The 27190-nt window shown below is 41.2% G+C and overlaps 1 protein-coding gene across 7 annotated transcripts in view; it reads right to left on the reverse strand.

The window, feature by feature from the left end:
* Positions 1 to 2466: 2466 nt before the first annotated feature.
* RPS6KA3 (ribosomal protein S6 kinase A3) overlaps positions 2467 to 27190 on the reverse strand; it is a 124884-nt gene continuing 100160 nt past the window's right edge. For all 7 annotated transcript variants that reach the window (XM_073357139.1, XM_073357159.1, XM_073357129.1 and 4 more), the window contains 6 exons: positions 21620 to 21778; positions 19730 to 19891; positions 19427 to 19503; positions 15775 to 15892; positions 9692 to 9832; positions 2467 to 7829 (listed from right to left, as the gene is read on the reverse strand). In XM_073357139.1, the coding sequence (XP_073213240.1) occupies positions 7707 to 7829; positions 9692 to 9832; positions 15775 to 15892; positions 19427 to 19503; positions 19730 to 19891; positions 21620 to 21778 (780 nt within the window). In that variant the 3' untranslated portion in view covers positions 2467 to 7706. The remainder of the gene's footprint in view (positions 7830 to 9691; positions 9833 to 15774; positions 15893 to 19426; positions 19504 to 19729; positions 19892 to 21619; positions 21779 to 27190) is intronic.

Below are 27190 nucleotides of genomic sequence, written 5' to 3' on the forward strand. Positions count from 1 at the left end.
TATCTAATCAAGGACCAAGATAATTGCTTCCCCAAGATCAAATGCTTTCTATACTATGAAGAACCTTTAAGAATTGTTTTGGATTCCCTTGCTTTCACTTTTTCTTTGACACAGCTTTGGTGTTAGAGCCTTTATTAAATCCTAGGACACTTGCACAGAGAAATCTAACAACCGGGATTTAATCTGCATTTGCCCCTGTCCTGCTTCCTCTATTTCTTGATATGTATTAGCTGTCCTAGGAATGTGATTTATCATCTTTGACAAACTTCTTCTAGGATTATCTTTTCTGTCTCTCTTTGTTGGCAAAAACTATCACTAAAATCTAAAGAATTATATTAAGAATATTAAAGCTGCGTGGTTACATTCAAGAATGATATTGAATGGATACCCTTGACTCTGCCCTTTTTGCATGTGTTACTATTACATTACACTCTGTAATTAAGCAATCACTTTCTATGTCTCAAAGAATGTAATGTAATGGAGCTGAGTAATAAATGAATATATAAGAAGGATACAAATAAACTAAGGGCTGCTACACATGGGAATTTAAGATTGTAATCTATACTGCTTATATAATACAGACGTACAATACCCTGTACTACTCTTTAATATCTGTGACCAGCTTTAGCACAGGAATCCAGGTATTTCCATTTCTTTTTATTGTTCCTAGTGCATTTGTTCTACAATCTTTCTTCCCTTCCTCTTCTCAGGAATTTAAATAAGTCAGGTGATTCATAGGTGGTCCTCATACCTGGGAAGAAAGGGCCCCATCCTCAGGGTCACAAGAGGCTGCAGGAGAACATTGACAGAGTATTTTAAAAGGCACATACAAAGAAAGTTATTAAAAGCTAAAGCAGTTTACATAATTGAAACCTTTCAGAATTACAGTTCCTTCCCTGGGCTACTCTTGGGACAGTGAAACTACACACCACTCCTTTCTCATGCTGAGGAAAGTCTCAATCTTGCCCTAAACGTAAGTCATTTTTTTGATTTAGACAGGACCTATCACAAATCTTATCTTTTTAGAAAATTACAGGATATATTAAGGTAGAATAGAATGGTAACAATGCCATAGTTAAGGGTGCGACAAAGGGCGTGTCAGAATTTTGTTTTTTGTCAGGAATGTTAAGCTTTTATGTTGTTTTAAAGAAATATAGAAATGGGAGAAAATTAAAGAGAATTAAAATTCAATTTATATTTTTCATGTTGGTTAGGTGCAGACTGGGTTCATATGCACACAAGATAACTTTTTAAAGATTGCCACTTTTAAATTTTACATACAATATTCTCCTACCCTCCCAAATCACTATTTTTCCTCCGCTGTTGCAAAGGCAAACTGTCTTCCTGTTGATTCTGGTAGCTTGGTGAAATATCTTGATGCCCTATTCGGCTTCTCCTCTTGGTGAATTTAACAGGACTATTGAAGAATGCACTTTTGTTCGGAGATGTATCAGCCATCATAATTGCTATTCCTGCTATTTTACATAAAATAATATACAAACATTTCATATCTTTTGTGTTGATTAACAATTCTTGTTTTTTCTGTGTTGCAAGCCTGAAGAGGATTATGATACAATAATTTCAGAATCACAACTTGAGTTCACAATGCCTTTTCACTTGTAAAGAGTGAATTTGACTGGATCAGTGGAATGTTTCCTATTACATTTCTCATTAAATTTGTACATTTTAATTTGCAAAACTTCTGTCTTGCTTTCCGAATTTCAAGAGGCTCACTGCAAATAAATAAGGCTTGATATTTGTTTATCAAACGTGTATCTAATTTCAATGTGTGGCAAAATAGAGGTTTTTTTTTTAAACTTATGCAGCAGTCCTAATTATTTGTTTACATGAAGAGTCACACAGACGTATGACACTTTATGGCAGACATAAAGACCAGGTCTCTGCCCTCTGGAGTCTACAATTTATGACTCCTGTCCTTCAGCTGCTTGTGTACAGATGGATAACTTCATCTGCACAGAGCCCCAGTGACTTCAGTGGAGCTCTATACATTTGCAGCAGTTTGTCCACATGCAAGAAGTTGCAGGATTAAAGACTAAGTGACACCAAATTTTAGAATTATTAGCATCTTTTGGTCTGGTCACGTCACAAATACATAGAGTTTTTAATAGAGTTAAATGTGATTGAGACCTTCTACTAGGTCTAATTTTTTTCATCAGGTCTCTGTTGACTATACTAATAAAAGTCAAGATGATTAAACATGCAAAAAGTAATGGCATAAAGCTTTAATGTCTGAGTGAGAAAACAACACCTGCATATTAAGCTCAGAAAAAACAAACTCAGTTTAGAAATTAATTTAATAAGTCATTTCTGGCTGGGAATGCATGTTTTATATGGAGCAAAGTTAATTACACTTGAGGTAGAAACCACACTGCAGGGTGTGGGTGAGTGTGTGTGTGAGAGAGAGAGAGAGATGAGAAAAATCCAACCCAATAAAACAGACATTGGTTTTCATATGTTTGAAAATTTATTCACTGTATAAATTTCAATTTCCTTTAAAGACTACAAAACCTGCCACTTGACAGGGATGCAAGCAATGATACCTTTCCAGGACTGTTCATGGTTACATCTGGAACAGTTTAGATTACACATTAATAGTATGATTAGAAAATTTCCTAGATCATACTCTGAATAAAACAATCATTTAAGTATTCAGTACTATTTAACCTTTTTACTAGCATTTCAATTCTACGACAGCAGTGCCAAGCATCTGAAAGATGCTATTTTCATTGTCTGCCAAAAGGAACAGTTGAATTTTTGCTACTGTACCTTAGACTCACTTACATGCCATGCGGAGGAAACTAGTATAAAGTATGATTGTATAGAATTGTAGAAAAATAACATCTGTGATTTCATCATTTTTAAAAATTGTTTTAAGTAGATTCCCCCCCACCCCCACTAGATTGCAAAATAATTACATCCCTTATGAGTACACCTTCCCTTTGATTAGGTCAAGAGTATCAACATAAAGCTAATCATTTACATTATTTTCATGAGTGAAAACTCATCCATTAACCATTGACGCTTACCAAGAAATGACATACCTAGAAGCCTCTTTCCAATAATAGAAAAGCAGAGCTTTAGTTGGTATACTACATTTACAAAAACAAACAAAAAACAAAAACAATTCTATTTCCTTATGCCTTTTTCTCTTAAAAAATCAGTTTTAAATACTTCATTTGAAAAATTCAGTATAAGTTTTGTTCAGTACTAATAGTGATTAGTACTTCACTGTTGCTATAGAGCTAATCTGAGTAGTGTAGCTACTTCCTCCCTCTGTTCTCACATACTCACACACAACTGGCAATTTTGCTTTGAAAAATAGGCTATTCACCTGTATCTGCACTTCTCCATTTTTCCTCTTCCATGAATCTGTATTCTAGAGTCACTGGCTATGCTTTGCAGACAAAGGAGCGGTAGTGAAAATTTACACAGTGGGTCATACACCGTTCAAGCTTGTGTGGTGAGGAGTTGAGACTACAACTATGCAGCAGTATGTTAATTTCCCATCCTTCGTTCCTAAGTAACTACAGTTACAAAAACATGCCGAAGATAAACGCGGAGAAAAATGTGTGTGGATCCCAGAAAGAGACATGTATAAAACTAAGTTAATTTTCCTGTAAAATTTATTTGCTCCACAGAAACACAGTTGTCTAAACTAGGATTTAAAGCTATATTCGATCTAGACTTTAGATTTGACCAGGTTAGGATGTGTTAAAATACAATCACTTTGTCTTGACTAGTCTTTATGGTGTTAATTAGGTTGTTTTATACAACCTCATCTAACAGCACACCTTCAAAACTTACTCTAGATCAAGCCTGAGAGATGGGCTATTTAAGAAATTAAAAGCTCAGTATAGTTTGCTTGCTTGTGCATATACACAATGTGGGAGCAGTATCTGTGTAAAGGAAACATACTGATCACATTCACATTTCCCAATAGTCTCTGCTTGGATATATTGATTACAAAGACCAGTAAGCACAGGGGAACAAAGGTGACTTAGTAGCGTTAAAAATATTTAAAAGCAAAACTGAAAGCAACCCAGTTTGAGCTGTCGTTAATATGCCTTCAGAGTCCCACTTTCAGACAGAACCAGGTAGAGGAGTATTTCTAGCTTAAACAGACTGCCATACAAAACGTAACCTCTGAAATTAGACAATTGTTAAAAATGTACATGCATTGACAAAAGACTAACACATTTCTGCCACAGTCATTTGTCTTGATATTGCCATAACTTTGGTGGATTAGGCACACAGATACTCTCACAAGACAGAGGAACATCCCCTTGCAAGGCAAGGAGAGTACAGTGAAACTGATGGATTGAGGTTAGTTTCTAACACTGTCTGGGGTGATGATGAAGGTTGTGTGTTTGCAGCCCATCATGGAAATGTATATGATGCATGCTGAGTATGAGGTTTCTGATCTATAGGTTGAGTTTGGGAGGGAACAGAGACAGAATAAATGAAGCAACTGTAAAATTAAAGACTTCAGGAACACAGAAATTACCATATTTGAGTATCTACTGTCCTTCTGCTCTGTTATACTGACTATAACACCAGATGTTTCAGAGGAAGGCATAAAACCCCATAGCACTCCTATTTATTAAGTATATATGGGATATTCCTTCCTGAATTCAGTTGCTGATCATCTTATGACTTGAAGCAAAAGAACTGAAAGACCATGTAATTATTCCAGCAGTACTGTTCTAAAACGATATCAGCTAGATTTGACTTAATGTTTAACCTTAATCTTCAAAAGAAATAAACAGTTTCCAGGAGACATGATTTCTTAATTTTTGTCAAGCTTGACTTAGAGAGACATGCTGAAGGGTGAGATTACCAAACAGTTGTTAGGCTAACACCACTGGTGCTGCAGCCAATCTCAAAGGAAAGACTATACTGCAAATGGCTTTTCCCCACCTCAACATTAAGGATTTTTCTTGTATAAAAGGGAGAATCCTCAACAGAATGAAAGAGCCACCACTCAATTGTAGAACATTAGGTAAGGAGCAAATGACTAATTACTCTGAGGATAGTAGTGAAACAAATATGTTCAAGACACCTGTTCCACTTTTTGTTATCAATAAGAACCCTCCAGGTAAAAAGTTATTCTTTAATAATACAAAGCAACATTAAAAATCCTCTATTTCCTTTGGATTACCATGCCCCATCTGAGACCAAGGGTACATCTTGAGGGCCCTGCTAGAGTTATGGATCTTGCCTTGGCAAGTTCCTAACTCTTCATCATCCTTGCCAAATGTAGATCAGCACCATGGCAAGGTATTAAAAAATAAGACACATCAGGTTCCACTGAGGGCAGTAAGACAGATTGCAGGTTTAATAGAGGAACCCTTATTACTACTATTTATTTGTAAAGGGCCTTTCTTGTTCTCTAGACCGCTGGAGGGACATCAGCATAGACAGCACCAAACTACATACAAAGCCTCTAGCTTTTCAGCTCTTTCTAATTGCCCCCCCCCCCTTTTTAAGGGAGCATGGAGTCTGCATAATTCCCCCACACTTCTACCTTTCGATTAGGAGACTATTTGACAGCATGATTCTCTGTTTAGAATTTTAACACCAGTGATCAAGTTGATTCTGGAAGCTAAACAGTTGGTTCTCCAATTAAAATCCCTTCCCTTTTCCAATCCTCTATTTCTACTCCCCTTTCAGAGATCCCCACAAGATTATACAGAGACCAGAATGTCTTCCCTCCTTCAGTTTAGAGCATTAAACGGACAAGCTATGATGTTTATCCCTACTTCACACTTAAAACAGTGACTAATTGCTTAACTGTAAAGTTCCAGGCAGCTTGTAAAAACCTAAGCTTTCCTGTTTGCCAAGGAATTACTAAAAGCTTCTAACAGAGTCTTCGTTCCATGTTCATATGGATCAATGAATCAGAGGGAGGAAATCTGTGGTGTCACATTAATGAAGGACTTCGCTCCCTCCACAAATTTCTTTGAAAACTTCTCACTGTAGAAAAACTAACAAATTAGTTACTGGAAAAATAACTGAACAGACTAATTAACCAAGAATCACACTACCATTTGTGATCTCTTGATTTTTAAACAGTATTGTTCATAGAAAATGTGCACTAAGCTCCATATTTAGTAGCTTTGGATATTTCTGTAAAGGGTATTTGATACAGGTAGTCAGTTGATGTACCATTTTCTTTGGCAGAATGGGGTATCAGCCAAACTTTAATGTGCTCCAGTGCACACTCAAGATCAGCCATCTGCAGTGAATCTCAGAGACTACATAAAAGCAAGCACATTTTATGATTTGTGTCCTCAGAACGTAAACTAAGAGCCTTTTACACTCACATTAAAAGGAAAAGTGGGAAGAACACTGCCATCAAGGAACACGAAAAGGGTGGTTTTGTTTTACTTGACTTGGACAGTACAATTTTAAGGGTGCCTGGACTGGCGATGAGTGGCCCAAGGAGACCAATTATGTTGCTAGAACCTCAGATGTCAGTTGGAAGTACTGGATGGTTCTTCTCTGACTTTGCTTTGGACTGTAAACTAAGAGCATCACACGAATGAAAAAAATGAAATTAATCAGTCCAGTATATTCTAACCACAAGAGACAAAGTTTACATCCATTTTTGGTAAGCTTCTGTTTATCAATGGACATTGTCTTTTGCTTTAGAGTCAGCACTACATTTCTTCTCTAACTCTCTAATGCCCGCACCAGCTGAACAATATATTTGTCAGCTCTTAACTAAAGTAATAAAATAAAAGTAAAAATATTAAATGAGTTATGAGAATAAGCAAGAAACAACTGTCTTGAAAGGGAAAACTATTTAGCAACGATTCCTGAGTCCTGTAATTGGTGGGGGAAAAACAAGGGAAAAGAGATGGGGGTGAGGTGGAACAAGTTACTTTTTCTTATGGATGCATTACCTATTACATGTGTGAGAAACCCACTGTTTAAATTTTTAATACAACAACATCTCTCTGGTCTTCATAAAAGACATGCAACTTCAAAAACATGGAAATGTAGAAAAGACAGACAAGGAAAAATACACATTCATAATATTACATTCAATAGCTGTTTAACAGTCAAGGCTGTTTTAGAGCTGTCCAACAATACTGATTAATCCAGGTGAACTGTTTAACCAGAGTTAATTGTCAAAATGATTAATAAAATCTAAATAAACCAAGGCATGTATACATTAAAGAAAACAGCACAAAAAAGTACTGCTTATGAATTGTTTACAAAAACATACAAAATGTTGGATGGCACAAAGTATACAGTGCTAACATAAACAGATTGTTTAAGCTAAGTGCTTAACATAAACTGTCCATCCCAACATGTAACAAAGAATATTTTAGGGGACAAGAAATATTTCTTATAAAAATAATGCTATATGGTGCAGAGTGCTTTATTCAGTGTATTTTTATGATAGAGTTGGCATTCATAATTCTTCTAGTTTATTCAATCAGTGAACGTGTTCATTTTCATTGTGTTTCCACTTTTCACTCCATCCAAAGCTCCAGAAAGGTCAGTAACTTGCCATCAACAGTTTAAAGGGAGAATAGATGAAAGCAGTAGCAACAATAGGAGCAGCAGCATTATGGGTACCAGCTGGGACAGAGTGTGCTTGCAGATATGTGCTACTTGTTGCCATGATTTGTGCTATCATCTTATACCATGGTACCAAGTATCTGGTTGAGGTCACTTCACAAAGCTGTTGAGGTAATTTTTTTTATACCTCTCCTCTGAGCAAGAGTAGAACGGCCTACTGGCTCTAAAACTGGTGACTGATTGCGGTTCAAAGCAGAGTATGTGGCTGCCATGGCACCCTAAAGGGTTAGAAGGCAGAGGTAAAACAAACAAAAAAACCCCACACATTGTGACTTTACTACATTCTAGAGATCATAACAGTATTACACGATTTAGAGATCTTTAATAATCAAACTGTTTTCTGTAGGTTAAAAACAATGGGCTTGATTTACCAGTGTAGTATTCTAGCTATTTAAAGCATGACCACAGTTTCTTTTTTTGCAGCACAGGAAGAGCTCAACTATGTTAAAATTGTTTAAGGCAACTGACATGATTTTTAAAAATCAGCAGGTGCCATTTATATTGCACACTTAAGTTGTGCTTTAACTACATCCCAAAAGTGCAGAGTGTAAAATCCCACCAGAGGATTGTCCTTGTTTACGATCTGTCTAATCATTTATGTTATCACTAAAAATTGCTTTAAAAAATGTTTCATAACTAGTCTATATAAATTTGAAGCGTATACATCTAAATTAAGTTTACAGATTGTTAGAAAATTCTAATCTATGGCTCGGATCTGAACTTGGTTCCTTCCTTCTAAGCCATTTACTACTGGAAGCTCTGTCTCTTACAGTTGACTTAGGGTCATTTGATTAACTCTTAAGATGTAAGATCCCTCTTCTGTAGGTTGGGAGGTTCACCATGACATAAGGCCTTTGAGGAACTTTGTATGTGTGGGGGGGAAATGAGTGTGGGGATCTTCAATCTCACCCATCCAGGTTAAAATTAAAATAAAAAAATCAGTTGGTATCAAAAGTGGTTTATGTTTCAGACTATCAAGTGTTGATTGTTTCATAATACACCATTCAATATAACCTTTACTATAAAGGTTTCCATTTCATTTCTTATTTTTAATGAAAATTTTGGAAAAAAATAAATTTCACCTCCAAAATATCAATTTTTACACTTATAATCCCTCCACTAAAATCACACTAGCAGTCAAAACTACAATTCCTCCATTGTAAACATCTAAATCACTTACAGTCTCAGATGAACTCTTTTTTAAAATCAGAGTTCAAAATCTAGGAGACAGCAATCTAAATCACCAGGGGAAACACTATTTATAAACTCATTTATCTTGTAATCTGTCTCAACACAAGTAGTAAAACAGCATGGAGATTGCAGTGTACTGCTCTTTGTGAACAGAGCAGATTTATTCTCCACAGATGGATTCACCTGTATTACTAAACATTAGGTTTCAGAGTAACAGCCGTGTTAGTCTGTATTCGCAAAAAGAAAAGGAGTACTTGTGGCACCTTAGAGACTAACCAATTTATTTGAGCGTGAGCTACAGCTCACTTCATCGGATGCATATCGTGGAAACTGCAGCAGACTTTATATACACACAGAGAATATGAAACAATACCTTTGTGCAGGAAATGGCCCAACTTGATTATCATGCACATTGTGTAGAGAGTTGTCACTTTGGATGGGCTATTACCAGCAGGAGAGTGAATTTGTGTGTGGGGGGGTGGAGGGTGAGAAAACCTGGATTTGTGCTGGAAATGGCCCAACTTGATGATCACTTTAGATAAGCTATTACCAGCAGGACAGTGGGGTGGGAGGAGGTATTGTTTCATATTCTCTGTGTGTATATAAAGTCTGCTGCAGTTTCCACGATATGCATCCGATGAAGTGAGCTGTAGCTCACGAAAGCTCATGCTCAAATAAACTGGTTAGTCTCTAAGGTGCCACAAGTACTCCTTTTCTTTTTAAACATTAGGTAAATCACAAGTTCACATGGTTGAATGCACTGTGTTTACTGAACTCACAAACAATCATAAAAGTTTGTGATTAGTACTGAGAGCAAATGCACAGTAACTGTTTTTGTTTACAATTAATACTAGCTAATCACCTAGCTGAACACACAAATTTTATTTACCTTAACCAAATGTGGAGCATCCTGTCGGTTTAGCTGGTACTGAGGCAACTGGTCACAGTCAACTATCCAAGGGTGTCTAAGAACCTGGGCAGCAGTCAATCTTTGATGTGGGTCGACATGAAGCATCTTTGAAACCAGGTCCTGTCAACAATCCAGAAACAGTTAATTCAGATGAACAGTAAAATTTAAGGCAGTAGGATTATTTTTAGAGCATTAACAATGTTAAACATGATTAAAATTCAAGATATGAAGAAATATTTTGTTGTGATCAGTAGTTTAAACAAATCTCTAGGCCATCCTCTGGAAGTGGTTGAAGTATTACTCCATACTGTGCCCACAAATACCAAGATCTATTAGAGAGTTTGCAAAGTAACTAGTCAAGTGAAGAGCAGTATGCAAGTGAATTATATAGATCAATTCTGAGGTATCTTAGCCCTGGTCTACACTACGAGTTTAGGTCAAATTTAGCAGCGTTAGATATATTTAACCCTGCACCTGTCCACACAACGAAGCCATTTTTGTCAACTTAATGGGCTCTTAAAATCAATTTCTGTACTTCTCCCTGACAAGGGGATTAGCGCTGAAATAGACAAGGACGGGTTGAATTTGGGACATAATTGTGTTGATGCAATTCGACAGTATTGGCCTCCGCGAGCTATCCCACAGTGCTCCATTGTGACCGCTCTGGACAGCACTCTCAAATCAGATGCACTGGCCAGGTAGACAGGAAAAGCCCCGCGAACTTTTGAATTTCATTTACTGTTTGGCCAGCATGGCAAGCTGATCAGCACAGGTGACCATGCAGATCTCATCAGCAGAGGTGACCGTGGAGTCCCAGAATCGCAAAAGAGCTCCAGCATGGACCGAACGGGAGGTACTGGATCTGATCGCTGTATGGGGAGACGAATCCATGCTATCAGAACTCCGTTCCAAAAGACAAAATATTTGAGAAAAATCTCCAAGGCCATGAAGCACAGAGGCTATAACAGGGACCCACAGCAGTGCTGCGTGAAACTTAAGGAGCTCAGGCAAGCCTACAAAAAACCCAAGAGGCAAACACTCGCTCGGGGTCACAGCCCCAGACATGCCGCTTCTATGATGAGCTGCATGCAATTCTAAGGGGTGCCCTTACAAGTACCCCACACCTGTACGTGGACTCCTGCAAGATTTTGGGGACGAGGAAGATGAGGAGTGGGAGGTGGAAGATAGCGCACACCAAGCAAGCGGAGAAACCGTTCTCCCCGACAGCCAGGAACGGTTTATCACCTTGGAGCCAATACCCTCCCAACCCAGGCTCCCAGACCTTGAAGGCGGAGAAGGCACCTCTGGTGAGTGTACCTTTGTAAATAGAATACACAGTTTAAAAGCAAGCGTGTTTCATGATTAATTTGCCCTGAAGACTTGGGATGCATTTGCGGCCAGTACAGCTACTGGAAAAGTCTGTTAACGTGTCTGGAGATAGAGTGGAAATCCTCCAGGGACATCTCAATGAAGCTGTCCTAGAGGTACCCCCAAAGCTTTTGCAAAAGGTTTCTGGGGAGGGCAGCCTTATTGCGTCCTCCATGGTAGGACACTTTACCACGGCAGGCCAGTAGCATGTAGTCTGGAATCACTGCATAAGAAAGCATGGCAGTGTTTGGTCCTGGCGTTTGCTGGCATTCAAGCAACATCTGTTCTTTATCTCTCTGTATTATCCTCAGGAGAGTGATATCATTCATGGTCACCTGGTTGAAATAGGGGAATTTTATTCAGGGGAACATTCAGAGGTGGCCGTTCCTGCTGGGCTGTTTGACTGTGGCTGAAAAGAAATCATCCCTGCTGTTAGCCACACGGTTGTGGGAGGGGTGAAGTGATCATCCCAGAGAATTGGATGTGGGGTTTAGTTGGGTTTGTGCTGCACGTTAACCCAAAAACATCAGCTCCTCCTTTTAAACGGCCAATGTGTCTTTCAATTTTAATCTCCCTTTTTTTCCTCCCACAGCTGCAAATGTTTCAACGCTGCGACTAGCATCTCCATCCCAGAGGCTAGCGCAGATAAGAAGGCGAAAAAACCGCACTCATGATGAAATGTTCTTTGAGCTCATGCAGTCCACCCAAACTGAAAGAGCCCAGCAGAATGTGTGGAGGCAGACAATGGCAGAGTCCAGGAAAGCACAACATTAATGCGAGGACAGGAGGGATGCGTGAGAGGACAAGTGGCAGGAGCAACAGGAGAGGTGGCGGGATCAAGAGGAAAGGTGGCAGCAGCATTATGAAAGGAGGCAGGATGCAATGCTGAGGCTACTAGAGAAACAAACTGATATGCTCCGGCGTATGGTTGAGGTCCAGGAAAGATACAGACCACCACTGCAGCCCCTGTATAACCAACCATCCTCCTCCCCAAGTTCCATAGCCTCCTCACCCAGACCCCCAAGAATGCCGGGGGGGTAGGGGAGGGGTGCTGGCGCTCCGGGCACCCAACCACTCCACCCCAAAGGACTGCCCAAGCAACCGAAGTCTGGCATTCAATAAGTTTTGAAGTGCAGTTTATCCTTGTCTTTCCCTCCTCCCCCACCCCACCCGGTGCTTCCCTCCTCCACGAACCCTCCTGGGCTACCTTGGCAGTTATCCCCCTATTTGTGTGACAAATTAATAAAGCATTCATGAATTTGAAACAATGACTTTATTACCTCTGCAAGCGGTGATTGAAGGGGGGAAGGGAGGGCGGTTGGCTTACAGGGAAGTAGAGTGAACTAAGGGGGCGGGTTTTCATCAAGGAGAAACAAACAGAACTGTCACACCGTAGCCTGGTCAGCCATGAAACTTGTTTTCAAAGCTTCTCTGATGCGCAGCGCGCCCTACTGTGCTCTTCTAACCGTGTGTCTGGCTGTGTGTAATCAGCGGCAAGGCGATTTGCCTCAACTTCCCACCCCGCCATAAATGTCTCCTCCTTATTCTCACAGATACTGAGGAGCACACAACAAGCAGTAATAACAGTGGGAATATTGGTTTCGCTGAGGTCTAACCGAGTCAGTAAACTGCGCCAGCGCGCTTTTAAAAGTCCAAATGCACATTCTACCACCATTCTGCCCTTGCTCAGCCTATAGTTGAACAGCTCCTGACTACTGTCCAGGCTGCCTGTGTATGGCTTCATGAGCCATGGCATTAAGGGGTAGGCTGGGTCCCCAAGGATAACTATAAGCATTTCAACATCCCCAGTGGTTATTTTCTGGTCTGGAAAGTAAGTCCCTTGCTGCAGCTGTTCATACAGGCCAGAGTTCCTGAAGATGCGCGCGTCACGTACTTTTCCCAGCCATCCCACATTGATGTTGGTGAAATGTCCCTTGTGATCCACCAGTGCTTGCAGCACCATTGAAAAGTACCCCTTGCGGTTTATGTACTGGCTGCCTCGGTGATCCAGGCCCAAGGGGTATGCATTCTGTCTGTTGCCCCACCACAGTTAGGGAATCCCATTGCAGCAAAGCCATCCACTAGGACCTGCACATTTCCCAGAGGCACTACCCTTGATAGCAGCAGCTCAGTGATTGCATTGGCTACTTGCATCACAGCAGCCCCCACAGTAGATTTGTCCACTCCAAATTGATTCCTGACTGACCGGTAGCTGTCTGGAGTTGCAAGCTTTCAGAGGGCAATCGCCACTCGCTTGTGAACTGCGAGGGCTGCTCTCATCTTGGTATTCTTGCACTTTAGGGCAGGGGAAAGCAAGTCAAAGTTCCATGAAAGTGCCCTTACGCATGCAAAAGTTTTGCAGCCACTGGGAATCGTCCCAGACCTGCAACACTATGCGGTCCCACCAGTCTGTGCTTATTTCCCGGGCCCAGAATCGGCGTTCCATGGCATGAGCCTGCCCCACTGCCACCAGGATAGACAAATTGCTGGGGCCCGTGCTTTGAGAGAAGTCTGTGTCCATGTCCTCATCACTGCGCTGCCATCGCCTCCTCGCCTGCTTTTTCAGGTTCTGCATATACTGCATGATAATGCATAAGGTGTTTACAATGCTCGTAACTGCTGCAGTGATACGAGCAGGCTCCATGCTTGCTGTGGTATGGCGCCTGCAGGAGAGTAGAGTGGCAGCGGAAGCGGTCGTTCAATGACAATGGTTTGCAGACCTACTGCACCGTCTGCTGCCAGGACACAATGGCTGAGTGGGCTGCACTCTAGCCATGGTATGGCGAGACAAGAGCAGCCGAGCAGAGTTGCAGTGGAAGCAGCCTTGCGAGACCACCAGGAGAGCAGAGTGGCAGTGGAAGTGGTGGATAACGATGGTCATATAGAGGACCTGCAAGGTTGATTCATAGCATCAGGAGAGCAGAGTGGCAGTGAAAGCCGTTGTTCGATGCGACTGTTTGCAGACCTACTGCACTGTCTGCTGAAAGCAGTATGGCGCTCACACGAAAAAAAGGCACGAAATGATTGTCTGCTGTTGCTTTCACGGAGGGAGGGGTGACTGACGACATGTACCCAAAACCACCCGCAACAATGTTTTTGCCCCATCAGGCATTGGGAGCTTAACCCAATATTACAATGGGCGGCGGAGACTGCTGGAACTGTGGGATAGCTATCCACAGTGCAATGCTCTGAAAGTTGATGCTAACCTCAGTACTGTGGATGCACTCCAACAACTTAATGCGATTAAGCATTAAGCACGAGCTGGAAGCAGGGAGCCGGGACCCCAACTCTCAGTGGGGAGCAGGGGGCCAGGCACAGGGAGCCTGGGCAGCCGCCAGGATGGGAGCAGGGACGCTGGGGGCAGCTTGGCTCCGAGCGAGGAGCCTGGGCTGAAGCCCAGCTAGGTACAGAGAGTCTGGACAGCAGCCCTGCTAGGAGCTGGGACCCTGGGGCAGCCCAGCTCTGAGTGGGGAGTCCAGGCAGCAGGCCAGCTGGAAACGGGGGCCAGCCGAGCTCTAGCTGGAGCCCCCCACATTACCCGGCATGACAGCACAAGCTGTGAGCAACTTTCTTGTCAATTTGGAGCCATGAAATTGACAAGAATGACAACCAACAGCCAACATAAGTAACCCACAGTGTCAACACAGACACTGCATTGCCCTAACTACACAGGCATCACCTCCTTGAGAGGCGTAAGGCTTGAGTTATGATGTCTGTGTAATAGGGCACTCACATTGGCTGAAGTATACACTTACATAATTAGGTCAACATAAGCTGCCTTACATCGACCTGATTCTATATTGTAGACCAGGCCCCATATAAAGGGTAAGGAGAATACAAAACTTCTAATTCTGGGACAACTGGTTATGAGAAAAAAAATTGTATTTAGTAATCTTAAACTGCCTAAAAACATTCTAAGGTACTTAACAGCATGCAAACATTTTCTTATAAAACAAACTCTCTGTTGTGGAGTTTAGAATAAAGACCCTAATGAAAAGACTTCTTAAAAGTTGAATGATTTTAGACACATTCGGGACTCCCAGTATAAGTGGTTGGGATGGCACTGAATAAAGAGATAAGTGATTCTATATCTTGTCCAGGACAACAGGTAGATGTGTCAGTCAGGCTGTTTAACATAAAATGTGGGAAAATACTTGTATTTAAAAATCAAGACATATGGAAGCTCAAAGCAAATTAAAGACATTAGCCAAAGAAGGGGGGGAAATGCTTAAATAATCTGAGTTCTTTGAGCATATTAGGGCTTTATTATAACTAGATAGAGGGTCATGAAGGATATCGAATGCTTTTGGACATTATATATATAGTGCCAAGTTATGGCTGCTCTTCACAGACACTTCATGAATCCACAAAAGAGGCACCCAAGAGTAGGTGGCCATAATTACTGCATCCTGATTTGGTTTTCCAATGCCCCACTGAATTAACAGTGGTGGTATTAAATGTGGTTATTTTTCTTCCTACACAGGACTGACTGTTTAAACATGAAGGATTCATAATTATCAAATAAATATCTACTCATACAAAGGATTGGCTCAGTAAATTTTTAAAAACCTGCAACCTTCATTAAAATCATGTTCTCTAATGCTATAAGCAATTTTTATTGTGAAAAAAATCCTTTACAAAATCTGTCAACATCCGTCCCATGCACAAAAGGACAAAATATTAAATATACTTGCCTTAGCTGTAACTGAAACTGAATTCCAGTAACCACCAGTGAGAGAGAACTTTCCACTACCTATTCGTGCCAATATCTCCTCTGGGGTATCATCAGGGCCATTTGCAAAAGGAGTGTAGCTAATTAATCAAACAAGTTCAGAGTATTAATAGCTTTTCCGTGCTGGACTCCAATCCTTATTTCAAGTCTGACCACAGTTGCCAGTGGTTTCAAAATAATCATAATTAACACCCCCCCCTCCAAAATCACAAATTATCGTAAAACTGATGGCAAAAGCACCCAAAATAATAAATAATAGATGAACTACATGGTAGAATGGGAGTAAGGGCCTGTTTCTCTTACTATATTCCTTCTGTAAGAGAGTGTGTCTAAGTTTAGGCTAATTCTGAGTCACAGATCCAGAGACTGTACTTATTATTGCCAAAAGTCAGTACATCCTGGTGAAATGAAAGGACTAACTGTGTATAAAAACTCTGAAAAGGAGGACTTGAGGACTCTGACCTGCAAAGAACGAATACCCAGCCTGACGCTAGCTGAGAAAGAATAAGAAAGAAGTCACTAAACCCTAGAGGATTTACCTTAACAATTCACATCCTTGCTATTGAACTAACAAAGTACACTAAACATAACTGAGAATGAGGAGAATAATTAATTTTTATACATGTGGATTTCAATGCCTTAGTTAAGAGGTTAAGATGAACAGGAATACTGTAAAATTGTGGCACTAAATAAATGATAACCAAATAGTTTTATAAGCATCTTGAGGCTAACTTGTAAGTGAGGTGTAAGAGGTTAATTGGCTGTATAAGTGGTATTTTTCAAAGCTGAGATTTGGAATTATTGCTTGATGTACTCGTACTTAATGTATTCTTTCATGCAGATCACTTGTATTGCATGTATCATTCTGACTGTATTGTGAGAAGTGATCTGATTCATTCTTGTGAGTAATCAAACTTCTACTCCTGAGAACATTCTGTGCCAAAAATTAAAAATTCTGCACACATTTTAAAATTCTGAAAAATTCTGTAAATTTTGTCAAAATACATGTGGAGGCTTCAGCATGGCATTGGGGAGCATAGGCCACTGGCTGCACAGAGGTGGGAGATCACTGTACAGGTCCCCACTCAGGACACAGACTCAGCGGTGAGGCTGCACCCACCCCTGACACAGTGCAAGGACCGTGCCTGCCCTAGAAACACCCCAGGGCCCTGCCCCTCTATGCCAGATGCACCAGGTGTGGGCAGACAGGCTCAACAAGACAGGATCCAAGTGTGGAGGGGTTCAATATGGGGTGTCCATGTGCGAACTGAAAGTGTTGTATATGAGGCAATCTGGGTGCAGGCAGCTCAGTGGGAGATCCAGATGCACACGGGCTTATTGGGGTTTTTTGGGTGCAACAGTAATGGGATTCTGCAGGGGGGTCCAGGTGAAGGTGGCTGGGGCTCAGCAAGGGGGATCTGGCTATGTAGAGAATAGAGCTTGGCATGGGAGTCTGGGTGTGGGGGGTTAGTCAGGGTCCAGATACTGGGGTTGGGGGCTCAGTGGGGTGGGGAACCAGGTGTAGCTGGTTGGGACTCAGTAGGGGGATCCGGATGGCATGTCAGGGTGGTCCAGATGAAGGGCGAGTGGGGCTCATCAGGGGGTTCTGAGTGTGTGGAGGTGAGGCGCAGTAAGCTATGATTGGGTCTGGATGCACAGGGGTTGGTTGGATTGGGGATCAGCTCCCTGTACAGGGATCCTTGCCCCTGCATCTGAGGTGCAATGAGTGCAGGAAGCGAGTGTGTGGGGGAAGCGTTTGCAGAGCTTCCTGCAGCTGGAGGAGAAATCTGCAGGTTGGTCTGACCTGGCTCCGGATGCCATGTAGGGGAAGGGGAAGAGGAAGTCCTGTCCTCCCCAGCGAAGGTGGGACTATCAGCTGATCCTGGCGTAGGGTAGGAGCCACCAGCCAGGGCTTTCCCAGTCCCAGCCCCTACTCCCCAGTGATTTGCCGCTTTGCTGGCTGCCCGGGGCACCCGAAACATACTGCTGTAGCGGGTCGCATGACTGCTCTTGTGGCTTCCCTGTCAGAAAGTCATTTTTCTGCAGGGAAAAAAAGAAATCTGTGGGGGACATAAATTCTGTGCATGCTTAGTGGCGCAGAATTCCCCTAAGGAGTAAACTTCAAAGCATCACTGGTGTGACGCTGTAGGGAATATGGGAGACATTTTATGATATTGTTGATATCAATATCCTACAATTGCAATGAATCATGCCAGATATGCTGTGTGAGTTACCTGCGAAAATGTTATACTTTGCCAAGTATGATGGTATTGTTCACATGTTTGTATCACTTTTGTATTATGAGTTATAGATATGTAGGGTATATCTGTATTTCCAAACTTGTGCTGTGTTTCTGGGTGACATCCCCAGACAGACTGACATCAGTGCTAGGCCTGCATGATGGCTCATCAAGGGACATCAACTGTACAATGAACCCATTGAAAGGGCCAGGGACTATACCCTATGACTCAGCCAGGCATGCAGGCCTTTCAGTGCCATGTGCTATCTGCTATGAGTTTGTATCTGAAACAAAGGAAGTATCAGCATGTGGCAAAAGGACTATAAAGGGCAGCTGCATCATCTCCATTTTGTCTTCAGTCCTGCTTCTTATACTGGAAAAAACTTTGCTACAAACTGAAGCTCTGAACAAAGGCCTGAAGGACCCATCCAAGCTTTGGATGTATTCCAAAGGGACTTTCAAGCCAGCACACTCAGCAATACTGCTAAGGACCTAAAACATGAACTTTGAATATTTGTATGTATGTGACTGCTTTACCATTTAACAGCTCTCTTCTTGTTCTTTCTTTTTTCTTTATAATAAACCTTTAGTTTTAGACACTAAAGGATTGGCTGGCAGTGTGGTATTTTGGGTAAGATCCAAACCTACACTGACCTGGTAACATGGCTGACCCTTTGGGGTCGGAAGAACAATTTGTATATATGTGAGCAGAGTTTTTTAAATAACATATCACTGTACTGGACCTATGTGCTGACTGGGAAACAGAGAACTGGAATGCAATAAAGGGGGGCTGTGTGATTTCTTTTTTTGCTTCTTAAAAACCAGTGTGGGAGATCAGAAGCACAGTTTGTGACTGGTGGGGAATTCAACTTGAGTGTTATCCACCAGTCTTGGGAGTATCTGCTCTCCCTTTTGGAAATGCCAAGGTCAGGGCAGGCTGCAGTGAGGGCTGCTCTAGGAACAACATGTCACAACTGGTAAATCTTAACCACATATATTCTCTTCAATATGCATAGTACTTTCTAGCTTTTTTGGTAGGAACAAGTTTCCACTTCATGTAAAGTAACAGTGTATGAGAGTCTATTCCTATTCTTAAATAATCAAAAGGCTACAAAACATACATTTGATATAATCTTTGACTGGATTTAACAACAGTTAAGCAAACTCATAAAGGGAAGTTTATTTTAGATATCAGACTCTTAAGAACTTGATCCTACCACATGCAGAGCACCTTCAACTCCCACTGAAACCAGCATCCAGAACCTCCCAGGAATATTAGCAACTTGCAGGATTGAGCACATAATCAATACTTTGTTTGAGAATAGTAAACCTATATAAACAAACAAAAAAACCCACTAAATTTCTGCAAACTCACCCAGTGAGCATAGTATAAAGCAGGACACCAAGACTCCATATATCACAAGCAGCATCATAGCCTTGCCTTTTTAAAACCTGTGAAAAGCAAATATATTAATTTCTACAGAAAACAGTATACTTTACTATGATTTTGGTGCCAAAGTTATATTACTTCAAAGATCTCAACTGTTTATTGTTTCAAAAGCTAAATTCATTGATAATTTTACAACTATGCAATAATGGAGAAACAATGTTTAAATGATGGGGGAAAAAAAACTATTAAGATAATCTGAAGGAATGTAAACCAGAACTTGATGTTTACCTCTGGAGCAACAAAATTTGCTGTGTAACATGGAGTCATCAAAAGACCATTTTCTGCTCTTAGTTGTTTTGCAAAGCCAAAATCACAAATTCGAATTGATTCTGGGTTACCAGATTCATCAACGTAAAGAATGTTGCTAGGTTTCAGATCTCTATGAACAACCTAAATAAAAACACAAATACAAAAAACAAAATATAGGATAGCGTTCTCTATTATAAGCACTTACTTCACTGCTTTTTAATTTGCAGTTAGCAATGGACTTTAAAAGAAGGTGATGTTTCTAATATCAACTCCAATACACTATATGCATTGTTTTTGGCTACCCAGAATGTCAGAATGGTGAAATACATGAGTTAATTTTGAGAACAATACAATAGGTCCAGTTTTCAAATTTGGGCACTCCGAGCATGAAAGTGATGTTTGGCATGAGTTGATTATGATGAACACTGTGACGGAGTGGACTAGGCCCTGAGGCCCCCTGCTGGAGGCCTTGTGGCCCTGCCACACCCCGCCTCAGAAAAGGGAAGTAGAGGGGTCCTCCAAGTTGCCTAGAGCAGCTGTGTGAGAAACAGCCAATTAGAGCCCAGCAAGTCAGCATAAGAAGAGCTGTAGGGCCAAAGCGAGTTCAGTTCTTTGCTAGAGCTGAAGGAGAATGGATGGTCCTCCAGGCTGCCTGCTGAGACTGCACAAGGACAAGGCCCTGAGGTAAGGGTGAAGAACGTGCAGGAGCCGCAGGGAAGCGGCCCAGGGAATTATAGCAGCAATGCAGTTTATTTAAAGGGACATTGCGAACAGCTGCTATCTATAGGTTCCTTGGGCTGGGAACTAGAGTAGAGGGTGGGCCTGGGTCCCCCCCACTAGCTACTGGGAAAGTGGCCTGGACTTTGAGGCACCTCAGAAAGGGGACTGAACTGTAGTGGCCCAGCTGAAGAGCTGGGGACAGAAAGGCCCTGAGAGGGTGAAGACATTGCTTCCAGGGAAAGAGTCCTGGGGCACTGCTCTATTATGAGCAGGAACAGAGACACATTACAGAGGGCACAGAGAGAGGCCCCTGTTGGACTTGTACCCCGAAAGGGGTTTGCGTTGCTTTTATCTCACAGACAGACTGTGTATGACTTGGCCGGAGTCAGAGCCATCATAAACAGGTAGAGAGTGTGCAGGCACACGCGCTCGGCTGGGGGGCGCTCGCGAGAGGTGAGTGCAACTCCCTTACAAACATCAAGTAATTTCATCTCCAAATTTTCTAGAACTATAGTGTTTGGAGAAACAAAGATCACGTAGGCTGAATTATTGACAACTGCTTCTTGAAATATACAGTTAGGAATATGGACTTCAACGTTTGTCACAAAGACTGTTACCGTACATAATGGGATGCCATGGCAGACAAGCAAATGAATGTATTAATGAGTTGTTAATTATAAAGCTTATTTTCCCCTTCTTTTTCTTCTCATCACAGTTACAGATGTTTCATCTGTTTTCCTCATCCAAGCCCTCCACTTGTTTTGGTAACATCACTACTTTCTGCCTTATGGTTTCCCTGGCTCCCAATGTCACACTCCATCTTTGTCCTTACCCATTGGGTTCCCTTCTTTTACAATACAAGGATTCTTCACTCTTGACTCCAACTATCACCACATCAACCTTACCCACCTCTAAATTACTTGTCTGTCAAAATGAGCTTTCCGCTACAGAAACTATGGGGAGTTTCAGAGTTTTGTAGAAAAGGTTTGGTGCAGTATAGTTATTTTCTAGGAAACATTTGTTAAATTTTTACACAATGGAAGAATGTATCAGATGTGGATTTGTCCTTGCAACTTGGCACAGGGAAGTGTGTTTCAATATATATTAGATAATGCATTCCTAAATGTTTTCTTCAAGTAGAAGACTTACCCCTTGTGCATGGAGGTACTCAACAGTTCTTGTTATTGTGAGCAGGACAGCACTAGCTTCTCGTTCTGAGAAAAATTTTTGCCTAAGAATTTTGTCCAGGAGTTCTCCTCCTTTCATAAGTTCTGTTACCACATATACGTACTTTCCATCATCATACACCTACAAAAATGAAATAAATTAGCATGTAAACTTCTTTATAAAAAGCTTTCTTATATTACCCTTCTCTAAGGATGTCAGGATAGTGCAGATAACCCAAAAGGATTCTTTTTATTAGAAAACCTGTGGAATTACTGCCACTCCCCAACCAACCTATTTGAACAATATTTTAAATTGCAAAATGAGCACAAAACTTTATCCACTAAACAACGTACAGTAACTGAATAACATGTAATAAATTGCTAGGCAAAACTCTGAAAACAAAACAGGTGAGTAAAATTTAAGAGTGCTCAGATTACTACTTTGATATCTAAATGAATATTAGATCTGGATGCAGTAAAGTGGAGATAATAAGGTAACACTGCTATTGTCAAGGCTGAATTAGAGCTAATTTCATATTCAAGTAACTATTCCACAAAAAAGTGCAGCAATGGCTAGAAATCAGCCATATCAGCATCAGTTCTAGGGCATTATAAAATAACTTAAGATTCATCTTACATAATAAATTGGGGACACTGCAGTTAGTGCATGAAACAATCTTAGATTTTATTGACACAATTAGCATTGTAGCATTTGGAAATCAAAGTCAATTTATAAATTCCTATCCCATTTCTTGGCAAATTTGATATTGTGCACACACGTACTATTCTAAAAAGCTTATTGATGTCCATTAAGACTTCATCCTGTATTTTTCACTATGAAAAATTGTTTAAGTGCTTTTGTTTATGTCCATTTAGTCTGCTTCTATTTTGGTGAGATGAGGTGAGTGAGGTAATTATCTTCAACGTCACCAACGGAAGCTGGTCCAAGAGTCAAGCTCTTGAGCTCTGTGTGGCTTTTAGCTTGTCTCTTTCACCAACAGAAGTTGGTGCAATAAAAGATATTACCGCACCCACCTTGTCCCTCTAATATCCTGGGATGGCTTGGCTACAACTATGTTCTAGTCTGCTGAAACAACTAACCAGTTATCCATCTTACCAGCTGGGGGCACTGCAGCTTATAAACTGCATAGAAGCACCTTGAAAGCATTAATATCTGAATACCACAGTTCATTTTTATTGCACTTCCTTGGGCTTTTAACTTCAATCTCCTTCAAAATTTGGCTTCTGTTTTAAAGAAAACTTCATTAAGTGATCCCCTTATGCAGAAATGTAATTTTAGAGAAATCATTCCTCATTATTCCCTCAGTGAGGGGGGAAAAACAGTAACAGAAAACGTGAAAATGGCAGAGGTGCTTAATGACTTCGTTTCAGTTTTCACCAAGAAGGTTGGTGGTGACTGGACGTCTAACATAGTGAATGCCAGTGAAAATGAGGTAGGATCAGAGGCTAAATTAGGGAAAGAACAAGTTAAAAATTACTTAGACAAGTTAGATGTCTTCAAGTCACCAGCGCCTGATGAAATGCATCCTAGAATACACAAGGAGCTGACTGAGGAGATATCTGAATCATTAGTGATTATCTTTGAAAAGTCATGGAAGACTGGAAAAGCACAAATACAGTGCCCATCTATAAAAAGGGAAATAAGGACAACCCAGGGAATTACAGACCAGTCAGCTTAACTTCTGTACCCGGAAAGATAATGGAGCAAATAATTAAGCAATCAATTTGCAAACATCTAGAAGATAATAAAGTGATAAGGAACAGTCAGCATGGATTTGTCAAGAACAAATTGTGTCAAACCAACCTGATAGCTTTCTTTGACAGAGTAACAAGCCTTGTGGATAAGGGGGATGTGGTATATCTTGACTTTAGTAAAGCTTTTGATACGGTCTTGCATGACCTTCTCAAACAAAATAGGGAAATGCAAGCTAGATAGAGCTACTATAAGGTGAGTGAATAACTGGTTGGAAAACTGTTCCCAGGGAGTAGTTATCAGTGGTTCACAGTCATGCTGGAAGGGCATAAAGAGTGGGGTCCCGCAGGGATCAGTTCTGGTTCGGGTCAATATCTTCATCAATGATTTAGATGACAACAGAGAGTACACTTATAAAGTTTGCAGACGATACCAATCTGGGAGGGGTTGCAAGTGCTTTGGAAGATAGGATTATAATTCAAAATGATCTGGAGAAATGGTCTGAAGTAAACAGGATGAAATTCAATAAGGACAAATGCAAAGTACTCCACTTAGGAAGAAACATTCAGTTGCACACATACAAAATGGGAAATGACTGCCTATGAAGGAGTACTACAGAAAGATCTTGGGGTCATAGTGGACCACAAGCTAAATATAAGTCAGTGTAACACTCTTGCAAAAAAAGCGAACATCATTCTGGGATTTATTAGTAGGAGTGTTGTAATCAAGACATGCAATGTAATTCTTCTGCTCTACTCCATGCTGATTAGGCCTCAACTGGAGTATTGTGTCCAGCTCCGAGCACCACATTTCAGGAAAGATGTGGACAAATGGGTGAAAGTCCAGAGAAGAGCAACCAAAATTCTTAAAGGCCTAGAAAACAAGACCTAGGAGGGAAGATTAAAAAAAAACAAAACAATTTTTTCAGTCTGGAAAAGAGAAGACTGGAGGTGGGGGAGGTCATGATAATAGTTTTCAAGTACATAAAAGGTTGTTACAAGGAGGAGGGAGAAAAATTGTTCTTGTTAACCTCTGAGGATAGGACAAGAAGCAATGGCTTTAATTGCAGCAAGGGAGGTTTAGGTTGGACATTAGGAAAAGTTTCCTGTCAGGGTCGTTAACCACTGGAATAAATTGCTTAGGGAGGTTGTGGAATCTCCATCATCAGAGGTTTTTAAGAGCAGGTTAAACAAACACCTGTCAGGGATGGTTTCGATCAGTGGGGGGCAACCTGTGGCAACTGGGAGCTGCAAGGCAGCATGCCTGCGGACGGTCAGTGTAAACAAACTGTCTTGTGGCCCGCCAGTGGTTTAGAGAATACTTAGTCCTGCCATGAGCGCAGGGGACTGGACTAGATGACATCTTGAGGTACCTTCCAGTCCTATGATTCAATATAAAATTTCCAAAATGTTAGCATTATCTGCCCCTATACCAGGGGTGGGCAAACTACAGCCCGGGGCCACATCTGGCCCTCCAGATGTTTTAATTTGGCCCTCAAGCTCCCGCTGAGGTGCTGAATCAGGGGCTTACCCAGCTTCGTGGGCTCCCAGAAGCAGTGGCATCTCCCCTCTCTGGCTCCTATGCATAGGGGCAACCAGGGGGCTCCTCAAGCTGCCCCTGCCCCAAGCGCCGCCCCTGCAGCTCCCATTGGCCAGGAAACGCAGCCAATGGGAGCTGCAGGGGTGGCGCCTGTGGACAGGGCAGCATGCAGAGCTGTCTGGCCACGCCTCCGTAAAGGAGTCGGAGGTGGTACATGTCACTGCTTCTGGGAGCTGCCTGAAGTAAGTGCCCCCTAGAGCATGCACCCCTGACCCCTCCCCCACACATGCTCCAACCCCATGCCCCAGCCCTGATCCCCCTCATGCCCTCCAACCCCTCGGTCCCAGCCCGGAGCACCCTCCTGACCCCCAACCCCTCGGTCCCAGCCCCACCCCAGAGCCTGCATCCCCCGCCGGAGCCCTCACCCCCCCTCCACCCCAACCTCCAATTTCGTGAGCATTCATGGCCTGCCATACAATTTCGATAAACAGATGTGGCCCTCAGGTCAAAAAGTTTTGCCCATCCCTGCCCTATAGTATCTGCCAAAAACAGCAAAATTACTTTTGTTTCGCTTTTAAATTAAAAGAGGTATCCCTTGGTGCTAGTAAAATAAAATTGTGTGTGTTTAGCTAATGAATGAATCAAGAGGAAATCTCTTGTCATTTTTATTTTTCTCCTCTCAATCTCTAAAGCAATTACAGTTTACACTTTATTATATTGTATAGTATAGGCGAACAGAATTAGCAAATTTTGGTTTTCAAGGTGAAGGAAGTTTAGTTACTCAAGTGTTTAAAAGTGACATTTCTATATCTTTAAATACACTGCAGTATAGTTAATATCAGTTAGGTAGGGGTTTTTGTTTTTTTCATTTATTTGCTTTATCAATAATAACTGAGATGAGAAAAAATTCATATTGTAGAAAATATGCTTTTCAATAAGGCTGCTTCCAAATACAGAAGAAAAAGCTATAGGAGTTAACTTAGCCATCAATTCCCTAGTTTTTACAGGCTCATGATTTTCTGAAAACACAAATTACAAAATTTGAGTTCCTCCCAGAAAGCAAGAATTATTTAATTTTTTTCAATGTAAATTCCTGAATGAATTAATTCAAATAACTAAAAATAGTAAATGTCTTAACCCAAAAGAAGTTAAGATTAATGTTATACAAAATGTAAAAAACAGAGAAATTAAATAATTCTGGACACTAAAATGGTAAAATATTACAGATCTAAAACTGATGCTGATTTCTTCCAGGGTAAGTACATACTAGTTTAGGTAAAACGGAAAAGGGGACATTTTATCATAGCATCATTACAGATCTCAAATGGTAAGAGTAATCAGTATTTCAAATCTTAGCTTGGATGTCCTCCTTCAGCTACACTGATAGTGGCTTTCAGGGTCTGAAAGGCTCTTGTTTGGTGAACAGTAGAGAAGGGTAAAAGTAACCAGTGTTTCAAATATTAGTTTGGATATTCACCTTCAACATTTGGCTGTACATTATTCACAATTCTGCTTTTCTTGACATCAGTGAAAATGAATTTCACGAACAAGTGTCTTTGTAGTTCGGTCCATTCCCAGGAAGTAGTTTGTACTGAAAACTGCTGGAAAGGTTTTTTCCACAGTGGGGCACATATTGTGATGTAAAATGAAGAAGTGCCCCCCAAAATCTGAGGATGCTGAATTGCAAGGAAAATAGTGTCCTGACTATCCATCAGTCCAATGCAGCTACTTTTAAGGTGAAACATAACCAGGGCTGTGTGAAAATTGGAATTTCCATCCTGTGGGAAATTCCAGTATTTCTACATTTGTTTTCATCCTAAATCTGAACTAAAAGTAGAAATGTGAAAAAAAAAATTGAAAATGTTGAAACGTTTTGTTTTGGCATTCCAAAACTGATATTTTTTGTTTTAATACATTGAAACATTTCTTTCTGAGTCAATTCAATGTTAAGCTGAATGTTTCTAAGTGTCCATGATGCCTCATGGGGAGAGGTATTACTCACATTGTGCAGTAACCAGAGTTCTTTGATATCTGAAGTGGAGCACCTACAGGGACTCTACTTGAAGAGACGTTATTGACCTTGTGCAGTAACAGGAGTTATTCAAGGTATGTGTTCCTGTGGGTGCTCCTCTACCTGCCCTCCCCCCCCCTTCAGAATTCCCTTTGTGAGAGGAGGAGCCGAGAGCAGTTTGCTTGTGCAGCCCTGTATATCCTCCGATCAGGGAACGAAGATGTGTAGCATGCATTTGTGGGCCGAACAGACTGCTATCGAAAATCTCAGATCGAAGGTGCAGGGCACAT

The sequence above is a fragment of the Lepidochelys kempii genome, chromosome 1 (genome assembly GCF_965140265.1).
Source record: "Lepidochelys kempii isolate rLepKem1 chromosome 1, rLepKem1.hap2, whole genome shotgun sequence".
NCBI classification, from domain to species: domain Eukaryota; kingdom Metazoa; phylum Chordata; order Testudines; family Cheloniidae; genus Lepidochelys; species Lepidochelys kempii.